Raw genomic sequence first — 14,030 nt, 5'->3', positions numbered from 1 at the left:
AAATGAAATCTAAGAAAACACTTACCATTTTGTTCCGATTTTCACATATTGTGAACGAAGCAAAACTTGTTCCTAAACGGCAAAACAGCTTAACCTCAATAAACGGATTCGTCAAATAGTTACTTTTTTTCGAGATGATTTGTACCGTTTTGTTTAGCTCAATCCAGGTCAACTTCACCTCGCTACGAGGTAAGTTTTACCTTATTTGGATTTACCTTTCTTTCTAGGTGGATTATACTTTTTTATTCAGCTCAATTCAGGTGAACTTCACCTCGCTACGAGGTGAAATTTACCTTTTTTGGATTCACATTTTTTCTCGGTGAATTGTACCTTTTTTCATTCTTCGTTTCAGGTATATTTTACCTCGCTGCGAGGTGAGTTTCACCTCGAATAGGTAGAAGTTACCTTTTTGGCTTTTTCGAGCATTCACCTTTGCTGTCTCGGTAAATTTTACCTTTTTATTATTTTCCGTGTAGATATCCTCTGTAGATATCTATAGAATCCTCCAAAGCAGACTTTTATGGCAAAATTATACCTAACTTTGCTATCATGCCTTGAAAGTAAAATGAGGTATCATTTTGCCCGAATAAAGGTGGTACAATGCCAAAATTTGGGTCTCACTTCTCATCTACCGATACCACAATTATACCAACTGATAGCTCATTTTGGTTCCTTTTTGCTATTGATTCAGGCATCAAAGTCTGCTCTCGGGCTCATTTTAGGAAGTCAGAAAATTTCATGTAAGTATCTAGCTTTAACCGTTCCTGCGATATCGTTTCGAGAAAGTACAGTCCGGGTCATACCTAACCTAACTGGGGACAATAACCGTAAAGGAATTACGAGCTTCCTTCTATCTAATAACGATTTGATTAGTACGGTTTAGATCAGCCATGGATTCTTGAAAAAAAAAAAACACTTGACAATTTTAAATAAATCAGTTCAAAGAACTGCTAAGATAGTTTTATTATCCACTAAATATTATTTTTAGACTAATTATAAACAATTCTTTTGAATACGGCGAAGCAAACTTTGAAACGCACTATTTACATTTGAGAACGACGGATATTATAAACGTAATGTTTAGTTGATTGGAAATTCTATGAAATATGATTAATATTCTGCAACAATTTTACGCTAACCGTTTGAATTTTTCTTCAACTAAGCTCAATGCTTATCGCTGTGCACAATATACGTGAATCTATCGTATGCAATTTTGTACAGAACATATAAAATTAAACTACGTTTCTTCATACGGTTTGCCTTAAAACAACTACTACTAGGTATTACATTTAAAACTTGAGAAAATGCTTTTCCACCTCCAGGCGAAGGTGTATGATACGGTTGTACAGTTTGATAGCCGGTCCCAACTTCACATCCAGGTACTTGACCAAATCCTCCTGGGTGAGACTGAGAAAGGCGGCACCGTCTATCTGCTCTTCGCGGATGAGATTCCCCACGACGGCACAGCCGGGGAACCGTTCAACGTAGCAAGCGACTTCCTCTGCCGCCCAGCGGAGCGGATTGCGATCGAATTCCGATTGAGCTCCCTGTGCGCAGCGATCCAGTACCCGCGAGCTTTGGCGCCACAATTTATACGATTGTTTTAGCCGTGGGCCGAAATCGCTGATTACTGGGAGAGCAGTTTTGATGAACGGATCGGGGATGGTTTTTGCGGGGACTGATGCCGCACTGTTGTTGGTGATTAAAGTGATGGCAGACTCCGACTGTACTATCGCAGTTGGTGCTTGTAATTCTTCTGGTTCCTTTTTGATCTTTTTAACTGGTGGAGGGGCTAACTCCGATGGGTTTGATTGCCGAAGGGTATTGGCCGTTAAAATTTGCCTGAAAAAAAAACATTTAAAATTAGCAACATTTTGATTTCGGCACTGGTGATTTTCAAACTTACGTATGGGTGAGTCGCAACTTTTTACGGTCCTCTGACAGCCAATTATTTGTTCGATAAGGACATTCTGCCAGACGAGTATGAGTTCGATTACTCGGAATCTTAGCATTGCCTTGTCCCAGACAGTAAGGTGCCTCACAAGTGCTTTTAATTGAAGCAGGTCGGAAATCTGAAAATAGAAACAATCAATAAGACGTCCATCAACTTTTAAGACTAACTACTAAACACTCACTGTGAGGGAACTCGATCGGATGGGTGGTTCGTTTGCACCAATTCATCGGATGAATATCCGAGCTATCGTCCTCAATCCAGAACGAGAAGAAATTCGGCCACCCGTCGAAGCAAACCTTAATCTCGTACCCATCGGTGGCCACAACGGTTGCCGGCCTTATAAGCATTTGGTTTTTGCGATCGACCACTTCCAGCTTCATACCAGTTTTGAAGTCGAATGGATCCCGGGTGGCAAAAAGCGACTTATCGGCTGGAATTATTGCTTTGCAAATACGACGCGACTTGAGTCGGATGTACTTTGCCCAATCGAAATCGGCCTTGTTCCAATCTGTAAAAAGTAAATATAAAAATATACCATTAGACTGAAGACTGATACAATTGTGAATTTGATCGTCACTTACCTGGTGGAGCAGTAATGTTATACCCATTCTCTTTGTGCCAGTTGATATGATGAATGTACGGCGAACGGATGTCCACCCAGTAATCGTATCGTTCGTCCCACCCGTCGAAATGTACCAGTATTCGGTTGTCGATTTTGTCGCTGACGGAGGCGACGCAAACTTTACCGGATTTCTTAAGGTCATCCGCCTCTAAACACATACCAATCTCGAATCGATTGTTGCTTGTCTGTGAACATAAAACAATTTAAATTATCATTCATTTTTGATAAAGTTACTGATAAAATCCTACTAACCGTGGCTTTAAGATGATGAAACAGATCTCGTGAAGCGGGTGTGGAGCGGGTTTTGTTCAGGTATTCCATCCAATTAAAATCGCCTTCGTAGTCGCGTGGGGGTTGCAGAACTCGGCCGGTTTTTCGACACCAACCAGGTGGGAAAATGTCCAGAGAATCCGCGTTAACCCAGAAGTCGTATTCTCTTGAGTACCCATCGAAGGTTAACCGCAGACGGTAACCGCGCACCTCGGCGATGCTGCAAACACAAAATAACGAATTGTTCTCTGGATCGATGGCCTCAAGCTTCATACCCGGTCGGAATTTATTCGGAACCGTAGGGTACGGGTTGACAAACAGATTGAGCGGCGAAGGAGTTCCTTGAACCTTGGTGAGATAGGTTTCCCAGACGAATTTCGGTTGCGTCGACGTTTCCTGCGTGTTTTCCTGCTTTATAGGAACGGCGATGTCTTTTGTAGGGAGATTTGCCCGTTCCTTGAAAGCATTGGCAAAATTGAGCGAGCTCCCTAGGGAATCGTCGTCACTGGTTGGAAGCGGTGTGTAGTTGGACATTTCCGATTCGGAAGAAGCGATTCCCTTGCGCTGGAGAGTCTTCGACCTGTTAATGCTAGAGAGCAAAGTTTCGTTCTTTGTTTGTTTCATACAAGCCACCGAACAGTAGTCAGGAGTGGCGAAATCACCGGCACTGCCTCGACAACGACAGCCCCTACATTTATAATTCAATTCCGACGGTTCGACCTTACGCTTCTTTTTGTTTGTTTTAGCGGCTACTGTACGTTTTCCTAGTGGATCTTTTAACGATTCATACACGTTTGTTTTCACGTGACTTAGATATTCCTTATTCTCCATGGGCTCCACCAAACCGAACTGATTAAACTGGAAATGCAAAAAGCTGCCCCGTATATATCCGATTCCATCGTCCCATTTAATCAAATCCGACGGTGTTGACCCGTAATCGCCCTCTATGTAGTCTTTTTCCTCTTTCTCTTCTTTTTCGGCGACCGATTTGGAATCCGACCTGCGTTTTTCCCGGGTTTGATTCTTAACCATGGCTTGAGTCTTTTTGTACATTTCTATCGCGGCCTGCAATTTGTCTTGATCAAATGCCGGTGGAGAGTTGGATCCAGTTTCTTCCTTTTTCAGGGGGCTTATAGTGTTGATGCTTGAAGCTGAAGTCTTCAAACTACGACTCTCGTCAGATTCCATCTCAAACTTTTCATTGCATAAAAGTGACGAATTAATGGTTGACTTAGATGCTCGATTCATTTTGGATTTCTTTATTACCGACAAAGGTTTTGGCATCGGAGGAAATTGTTCCTGCTGAGCCAACTTCACCCCATCTTCCTCTTGTTTCGGAAGCTCAGAGAGACGCCTTGCTCGGGGTGGACTCTTTTCCATCTGATTATCGGAGTTGGCTCGCTTCTGCAACCGAGGGCTTTTCATCTGTTCAGTCCACAGATCTTCCAAGGCGTCAGATTTATCTTTGGTTGGAGTTTGTAGCAATGGTTCATCGTTTTGCTCCATTGGAACCGGCACTGCATTCGGAATTTCTGGAATTTGCTCACCACTGCTCTCATAAGTGTTGTCGGTCTTTGTGCTTTCCTGAAATGAAACAATCAATTAGATTCCATGTAGAAATCTATGATGATCTATAATAACTTACCTGAGAAGACTGGAAGGTATCGATTTGCAGCTGTTCCTCATCATCATCGTCATCTTCTTCTTCCTCGGAATAGTCTCGATCCTCTTCCTGATTAGCTTCTCCAGCGGTTTGATGCTCCGTGGTGGTTGAAGAAACCTCGGTTTCCGACATATCCACTAGCGAGCTGCCATGTGATTGTGTCACCTTCAGTTCCTCCCCTTGTCCATTCAACTCTTCGTCGGGTTCGGATGATTCAGGAATTTCTTGTTGAACCATCAGATCTTCAGCGCTAGATTGTGGCTTTTCCTCGGCGAATGCAACAAGTGGTTGCTGCTGTTCGGCTAATGGAACAACCGGTGTAACGGTTATGTTTCCACCGGATGAGCTACTACCTCCAGAGGGGAACATAGTCTGAATGGTTGGTGGAATGTGTTCAATTGAGGAATGCGGAACCAACGCTGGAAGCATGGGAGCTACGGTCGGTGTTACCAGGACTTGGGTAGAACGTGCCGATGTTTGTGTAGCTGGAGAAAGCATTCGTTTACGATTGGCACTGGCTCCAGGGGCTGTTATTATGATCTTACGCTGGGGCACAGAAACTGGCGAAAGAGGCGGAGTAACGGGAACGATGCGTGGTTGGCCTGCCGTGGGTGCTGGTCCAAGTTGATTTTCGGGAGCTTTGTAGAAAAGCTTGTTGAAAATTACCTTGTTTTGGTTGGGTGACTGCACTCCGGCCGATTGCTGCGTGGCCGGGGATACGGGCCGTATTTGTCTCAGTAGGGTAGTGGTCTGGGGTGATGGAGGGGGTTGTTGTGGCAAGGTAACTATTGGTGGTTGGGGCGGTTGTGTCTGGACTAAGGGTTGAATGATCTGCTGAGATTTGGTTGCCGGAATTTGCATCTGCTCGTTACTGGCCGTTACTTTAATCGTGGTGCCAAATGGAAGCACGTGATGGCAAACGCTGGATGCTGCAGCTGGCGGCGGTTGGATATTGCTTTCCGGAGCCGGTTTGATAACTGTGCTCGTATAACTATTGATGATAGGTTTCGGAGCAATGGGTTTCAATATTTTAATAGACGGCGATAGACGTTTGAGATCGTTAGAACCAATAATGGTGGCCGTACTCGGCTGGATCATTGTCACGGTCTGGGGTAGTTGCTGCTGTTGAGTTACCGGATTTAACACTTTCTGCTGCAAAGACATTATATTCGTATTTCCAATTTGAAGCTTGAAGCCAGGTGTGTGCATCTGAAAAAAAAATTTTTTTTTTACAAACCGCTGTATAATATACATACTAATTGAATAATTAATTTGCAGAAACAAATAGTTTAGCGTTATCAGAAGTACGCAGAATAGAGATATATTTTTTTCACGTTCAAGTATTTTAAGAAACGCTTTGTACTTATCTCAAAGTCCATCTAAATTAGTTAAAGTTAAAGATGAACAACTACCGGCCGATCTCAATTCTTCCAGCCTTCAGCAAAATCCTAGAACAACTACTGGTTTCGAGGATTACAACGTTTTTCAAAAGCCAAAACGTGCTATATGATTGCCAATATGGATTTCGAGAAGGATCTAGCACGGCATCAGCTACTTGCGAACTTTTCTTAGATATCTACAAATCCCTGGATCAAAAAAAAACATGTAGGACTTCTTTTCCTCGACCTTAAGAAGGCATTTGATACTATAGACCACGAGATGTTACTCGAAAAATTAGCTTTCTATGGCATAAGGGGGGTATCGCTAGAATTATTGAAAAGTTTCCTTACCAATAGAAGCCAGTATGTGTCTATAAACGGAGTTCGAAGCTGTTACCAACCGTTAAGAATTGGAATACCCCAAGGCAGTAACCTAGGTCCACTCCTTTTTCTGGTGTATATCAACGATCTGCCTAACCTCAATTTAAATGGTAAACCAAGTTTATTCGCCGACGACACTTCTTTGTTTTACACTGGGAATAATGAAAACCAAATAGTGAACAGCATGCATGAGGACCTTAAAGTTTTAAAGAAATACTTCGACGAGAACCTGTTGTCCTTGAATATAGCGAAGTCCAAGTATATGATCGTATCAACATCCAAGAGATCAAACAATGATCTGACTGCTAACTCCATACCAATTGAAAGAGTTGAAAACTTCACATATCTAAGACTCAACATCGACAACAGACTGAAATGGACCAAGCACGTAGAGAAACTACATAAAGAAGTAAGTGCAACGTGTGCTTTGTTGTGGAAAATCAAGAGATTTGTTCCACGGAAACATCTAGCCATGATGTATACCAAGAATAGGTACGTCCAATCAAAGCTGCAGTATCAAGTTTTCATCTGGGGTGCATCAGCGGATATTCATTTGAGAAAACTCCAAGCTGCGCAAAACCGGTGTTTGAAAGCTGTCTACAACCGGCCTAGGATGTACCCAACACGCCTCCTATATCCGGAAGCTTTAAACTCAACTCTCCCAATAAAAGCTTTAAGAAAACTTCAAGCAACCTCGATCATCCACGCGCATTTCCATGACCAACATACTCATCATAATGTTGTGTACGAACAACCAAGCCACGAATACACACTTCGTAACCAGGCCGTCCTCAAAATTGATCGAGGGCCTACTGAAATGGCTCGAAAAGCATTTCCATACTATAGTAAACACGTTTACAACAATCTTCCTGGAAGTCTTAGGAAAGAAACGAACATCAAGAAATTTAAAACAATGCTGAAGCAATACATTAGAACCAAGATAGAAAGTTACTTCAACTAATTAGCTCTTATGTTGAAGTACCCGATGACTCATTACTGTGAGCCATAGCCGATAAACGCTTCCTTCAAAGAGATTTATCTCACTGGAAGCTGTGGTATCCTGACGCACGAGATAAACTGCCCGAGTATAACGGATATAAAAACCTGGCATAGTCGAGAGCAGAGGCTCAGTCTGAAGAGGACCGACGGACGGTCCAGAACGGGAACATCACAGAAGCAATGTGAAATACGCACTTCCCATCATTCACATGTCCAGAATTGCCAAAACCTACCCTACAAGCTGTTTTTTATAAGCTTTACAATGTTTGTATTTCTTTTTCGTTTCCGCCCAACCACCACCGCCGCCAACCACCACCAACCGCTACCACCCACCAATCGCCATCACCAGCGCCCATCAACAATTTAAAGATGAAAAATGAATGAAAAGTGAAATGTGTTGCTATACAAACGAAAAATGATGTACAATATTGTAAAACAAAAAACGAAAAATCAAAGAAAAAATTAATAAAGAATGATGAGGAGGTTTTGCGCCCACTGGGGAAGAGCCTCAGCCAGAGGAGCACTCCCGCGAGCTTTTCCCTGCTCAGAAAAAAAAACATGTAGAGGGCCGTTTAAATATTACGTAACGCTATTTTCAATCATTTTCAAACCCCCTTTCCCCCTATGTAACACATTCTTATCAGATTTTTTATCCAAAATACACACACCATAAAAAGCTGAGCGCCGTCAATAGACCGGATAGGCTGGCGCAAGTCGGGTTTTGGTATGCCAGGCGTACTGGGTTCGATACCTCGGTATCGGCAAGAAAACTTTTGGTTTCGAATCCCACAAGTGGTCGACAGATGTGTTTCCTCATATAACTGACTATATAATAAGAATGTTCAATCAGTTGCCAGCTGGCCAGGAATATACACGGATGAAGGAATACCTTTAAGTAATCTAGCCCACCTGATTGACTTGGTTTTCCAAAATATTCATACATTAACACACGCAACACGCAATACATTCTCTCCATAACAGTCCATACGAAGCCATGGGGTCCGGGTATGGTGTACGCGCTGCATTGGAGGTGTTTCGAAATAAATAATCTAAAGAATGCACGTGAACACATACTTAGGCAGAAACTGCGCTGAATCCGTGCATCCATGGTGGATAACCAACAGAAGAACAGAAGAAAATACACAAACCATTAAAAGCATAATATTTTTTTTAATCAGAGCCCCCCATCTCCCTTAACGCGTTACGTAATATTTGTATGGTCCCTGGTACTAAACACTCCGCATTAAAAACGAAAGATCACAAAATACACACCTTCTTCAGTTCTTCGATTAAAATAAAATTCATTTCTACACTTGCTAGCACCGCATGCAAAGAACGCAAACACCAGTGATGGATTGACCGGTAAGGCTCGTAGTATTCTGATTTTTGTTATAAATTTCGAAACTATATAACTTGTCCTGTACGGGTACTACTAATATAAGGAAATGTTTTTTAGATGTTCCTATAAACTTCAGTCATTAACTCATACCTGCTTGAAAATAATCTTTATGCAATTCAGTGTTGAAATGTGAACAACATTAATTCAAAAAACAATTTCACAATACATTTTTTTTTAATTACACACAGTTATACTAATTTTTTATGATTCCAATTTTTTTAACAATGGTATTTTTAAAGCAAAAAAATTGTGAAAAAGGCATTGCAATTGTTTGTTTTTTACTTCGATATATGAATGTTCAGAAAAATAATAATTTTCAATTTTTATTTTCAAACTTTATACTGCCGTTCTAAGCAAGAATGTCCCATGTAACTTTTGGGTCATTTTCACTTTTTTGCGGGAAACTGTCTCTTTTAGTGTTCACTTTCGAATAAAAACACAAACAAGTATACTTTGTTCTGAACTTATACGAAATTTTCATCAAGGTGGTTGTCTCTATGTCGATAGTTCTACGCAAGAATGTCACACTAGAGGAAATTCTATGAAAAATGCAAATTTCATCAAAAAATTGTCTTATGATGAGTTCAAATTGTTGAAATTGATGTTATTCACTGAAAAGAACACTAAAATAGAGGGCAGAGGAGGAGCGAGAAGCCTTGAGTGTTTTATTCAGAGAAATTTTCACTAAACACTTTTCGGTAGGCACTACTTACAGGATCCATACTAAACTATACATTTTTATAAACAAAGAGGAAAATATTTTCCAAATTACGGTTGAGCATGAGTTTTTGGGAAAAAAATAAATTACGTAAGCTTTTTAAATGATAGGAAAATGGTAGCCGAGTGACAGTTTTTCGTAGAACTAGCATCGGCATGCGTTCTGATTCTACGCAAAAGTGTCACACGGAGCATTTTTGGCTCTAATTTGCTGTTTTTTTTTGTAGGAAATGATTTTTTTTTGGCAGAAAACATTGTAAAATGATTAACTTGAACTGTTCACTACGAAAAAACTGTCGGTGAATTTTTAGTTTGAGAGAAAAATTGGAATATAGCTGATATTTCAATCGCGTTTTTCTCGTTTGCACGTTTTTCCACATGGGACAATCTTGCTTAGAACGGCAGTATATTGAATTCAAAATAACAGTTAAGTTTTAGTACTTTAATGTTTCAAAAATTTGGCAACTCGCTTCGCACTCAGATGAACTTCACATATCCTTCCTTTACATGATCATATTTCAGAAAACTCCTACAAAATGTGTATTGCAGGGCTAGAAGCGGCTATAAGGCAAAAAAGTAGGGGAAAATAGTAACTTTCAAATGAAATTAGGGCAAAATAAGTGACCACATCAAACAAAAATTTTTATCAATAGGAGGGGCCAATAAATAAAATAATCAAATTGTAAATTTAAATACCGTTTTTTTATACGGGTTTATGAGCTCCTGACAAATAAAAAAAAAGTTTATCAAACGGCTCAAGGCAGACATCAGACTGAGTCAATTTTAAGTTTTTTTTTCATTGTCTCAGGGCCTGAGGTCATATAATTTTCGTTTTAGCTCATCCATTTTTTTGAGAAATTTAAAAAAAAAGTTTCCATGAGTAAATCCGAATTTTTAGGATTGTATGGAAAAATTTTGCCCTGCAAAACAAACATGATCTTTCTTTCTACTCTGGAAGGCGTTTTATCGCTGTTGTGCCAATTTATGAATTATCAAAAAGATTTTTTCTGATAAAGAACTTTGTCTAAGATCTTAACTTCGTATCATTTAGTTACACATTACATTGCATTTTGAGCCAAAACAAAAATTTTTGGACCTCAGAAATTAACCCCACATATGGTTTCGAATATTTTTTTTTTACATTTTTAAGCGTTAATCAGCACCGACTTTAAAAAATTTCAAACTTTTTTAATGCATCAAAAATACCATTAGCAATTATAAAACATAAATAAGTGTTACTATCCAAACAATTCAAACTATTGAATAAACAATTTCTTTTTTTAAAATAATTATTTTGTAAGAGATTCAAAAAGTAATTTCCACCATAAAAAAAATTTCAACGGATTCATAGTTCAAACAGAAAAAAGGCTCAAAATCGACAGTCCAACATGACAGACATTTTTGAAGGACATAAATATAGAAGCTCGAAATAAATTTTCAAAACGTGAAAACACGAATAATCGAGGCCGACCTGTAAAATGAAATCAAAACAAAAATGCAGAAGAATTTTTTGGAGGTAATATGTAGTGATTTGTAAGTAAAATATTAAAACTAGTGACTTTAGTGACCAAATTTAAAATAAAACTAACTGGTGAGTGACCAGCTGGAAAAAAATGACAAAGTTACTAAAAAGTGACCAACTTCTAGCCCTGGACTATTGGCGTAAGCTATATACATGTTTTAGGGAGCGGATATATGTTTAATTTACACTATTTTTCAAAAATTGTAGCAATGTGGCATCGTTCTAAAACTGTTAAAAAAAGAACGCAAAGCAGAAAGTTCTGCAATTGCAATTTAAAAAAAAAATACTACGTATGGTGATTACTTGTGATCACGTCAGCATGATCATCAGAATTGTAATATTTTAAAGTAGGCTTTTTAGTGAAAATACATTCTTGGATTATACATCAAACTGTAAAGACGTGTTTTATTGTTAGTAGAAATTCCGGAAATACCACATCTGGCGACGAGTGAAAAGAAGAATAATTTTAGTTTCCAAGGATTATAAGAATTCATTTTATTACATGTAAGTCATTTTTGTTCTTTATTAGTCTTTTAATCAATCTTATAAAACAATCGCACTGTTTTAGAGATTGTAAAAAATCATTCCAGTGACTAAAAAAAAATTTTAAATTTTTTTTTTTTTTGGCTTCGAGCTTGAAAAACGGTTGGCTTCGAGCTTGAAATACCGTTGGCTTCGGCCGGAAAAATGATTGGCTTCGAGCTTGAAAAAAAAAAACGGTTGGCTTCGAGCTTGAAATACCGTTGGCTTCGAGCCAGAAAAATGATTGGCTTCGAGCTTGAATACTGAAAATTTTTCAAATTTTCGTTGCTCAATTTTTTTTTTCACTACAATAAATTTTAAATACGTTACCATGACATCACTTGTGAAAATGTAATCAATTATATTGATGATATTTTCGTTTATGGTGAAACTCAAGAAGAACATGACCGAAGTTTGTCACAAATATTAGCTGTCTTAAAAAGTCGTAACATTCTCCTCAATAATCAAAAATGCATCTTCAAAGTACGCGAGATAGAATTTCTAGGACATAAGATTTCTGCTGAAGGAGTTCGACCAATGGAGAACAAAATAGGCTGTCTGCAAAAATTTCGCAAACCTAGAACTTCGGAAGAAGTTCGAAGTTTTCTTGGACTTGTAACGTATATTGGCAAATTTATACCGAATTTAGCAACTATAACAGCACCTTTACGAGAACTTATTTGCAAAAATATTAGATTCAAATGGGAAGCGAAGCATGAAGAAAGTTTTCAACATCTGAAACAAGCTATTTCAAATGTCCGAACTCTATCGTTTTTTGATAACAATCTCCGAACTAGAGTAGTCGCCGATGCGTCTCCAGTTGCTCTAGGAGCTGTTTTAATTCAGTTTATTGATCACACCGATAATGAACCTCGAGTCATTTGCTATGCAAGCAAAAGTTTATCTAAAACAGAAAGTCGTTATTGTCAGACGGAAAAAGAAGCATTGGCTTTAGTCTGGGCGGTTGAGAAATTTTCAATTTATTTGATTGGTCGTGAATTTGAACTTGAAACTGATCATAAGCCTTTGGAAATTATTTTTGCTCCTACATCGACACCATGTGCACGAATTGAACGTTGGGTTCTACGATTGCAGTCTTTCCGGTTCGTTGTGAAGTACCGAAAAGGTTCAGGAAACATAGCAGATTCTCTTTCACGGTTAGTCGAGCAAGAACCTTCTGGAGTTTTCGAACAAGATAATAAATTTTTGGTGCTCGCTGTCAAAGAGTCCGTTGCTATTGATATTCAAGAACTAGAAGAAGCAACACTTTCCGATCTGGAGTTAAAGACTGTGAAAGATTGTTTGCGTACAGGAATATGGTCAAGTTCTTTAGTTAAACATTATGAACCATTTGCAAATGAACTTGGAATTCTTAGCGATATGGTTGTGCGTTGCAACAAACTGGTCTGTTTCACCGGTTTCCGAGGTTTCGGATTATAATTAAAAAACTGAGTTTTGGTTCTACTTTCGTTTACTGAGGCGTTAAAAAACTTTACAGGATGCAATATGATAGTAACTTTATTGCAACAGAAGACGGGAATCATTCAAACTACGGGATCGAAAAAACAACTGTTCGCGACCGTTCTTAGTGACCAATAGGTTGGTTTTTTTCTTCTCCGCTTTGTGCGGATGTTCGGTCAGCCAAACAAACTGACCAGAAGTCATTTATTCTACCAAGGCGGCGCGAAATATGGTTTCGAGGAAATTTGGTGTGGCGCGAATACACCCGAAACTACGGTGTCTCATATTTTGTGCGAACATACCGGCCGCCTTGAAATACTAGGGAATTTCAAATACTATAAACTACAATTCTACGCTACTGAGATCCATACGGCTGCATGTTGAACTTCTCGATGGTACTGCGCTGACTGCTGCTTGTACATGGGAAAGGACAGGAAGTTCCAGCTCGACGCACCGCAACCTGTTCAGAAGAAACGATAAATGTCCGTACTGGACGTCGAAATTTGACGGGTACTTAACAGATGGCGGTGGTGGGGTGACAGGTCCGACCCGTCCGATCGCGACCGCGTCACCCCCGATTGCTTTAGAGCTGGATCCCGGCTCAGATAAATGGCGTCTGGTTGCACGATTGCAACAGATGGAGGATTAAAACGCTTTCGGTCTACACCGGAAGCACTGAAGATTTTGATGATGATGTGATGATGAAAATGGTTGTTGCTGTTGCTACTGCTCCTGCTGCTGCTACGTTAGAAGGGCTTAAGATGAGTTGAGGAGTTCCAACACGACGAACCGCAACCTGTGACGAAAGAACGGGTAAATGTCCGTACTGGACTTTCGAATTGAATGGGTACTTAACGAAGGTTAGCGGTGGGGTGACAGGTCCGACCCGTCCGATCGCGACCGCGTCACCCCTGAAGGCTTTGGTGCTGGAACCCTGCTCAGACTGGCGTTGTCTGTTTGCCTCTTTGCAAATGATGAAACTTGTTGTTTTGGGAGTGGATTATCGAAATTGGTGCATATTGCAACCGGCCGTCGACACGAATTACACCGTCAGTAAAACGAGGGTTTGACATTGGGCTGGATGATTTGGACTTCAACTGGAATCTTTTTTGAAAACCTCTGGACGTTTTCTGTTTTGGAA

General features: G+C 39.8%; 1 protein-coding gene across 4 annotated transcripts in view; it reads right to left on the bottom strand.

Moving 5' to 3' along the window:
* Nucleotides 1-923: 923 nt before the first annotated feature.
* The window catches only part of LOC129751310 (lethal(3)malignant brain tumor-like protein 3), a 56,653-nt gene continuing 43,546 nt past the window's right edge, over nucleotides 924-14,030 (bottom strand). For all 4 annotated transcript variants that reach the window (XM_055746737.1, XM_055746738.1, XM_055746739.1 and 1 more), the window contains 6 exons: nucleotides 4,492-5,718; nucleotides 2,829-4,430; nucleotides 2,536-2,761; nucleotides 2,136-2,462; nucleotides 1,907-2,072; nucleotides 924-1,842 (listed from right to left, as the gene is read on the bottom strand). In XM_055746737.1, the coding sequence (XP_055602712.1) occupies nucleotides 1,290-1,842; nucleotides 1,907-2,072; nucleotides 2,136-2,462; nucleotides 2,536-2,761; nucleotides 2,829-4,430; nucleotides 4,492-5,718 (4,101 nt within the window). In that variant the 3' untranslated portion in view covers nucleotides 924-1,289. The remainder of the gene's footprint in view (nucleotides 1,843-1,906; nucleotides 2,073-2,135; nucleotides 2,463-2,535; nucleotides 2,762-2,828; nucleotides 4,431-4,491; nucleotides 5,719-14,030) is intronic.

Source organism: Uranotaenia lowii, chromosome 3 (assembly GCF_029784155.1).
Source record: "Uranotaenia lowii strain MFRU-FL chromosome 3, ASM2978415v1, whole genome shotgun sequence".
Classification (NCBI taxonomy): domain Eukaryota; kingdom Metazoa; phylum Arthropoda; class Insecta; order Diptera; family Culicidae; genus Uranotaenia; species Uranotaenia lowii.
This window is presented reverse-complemented; position numbering and strand designations above follow the sequence as displayed.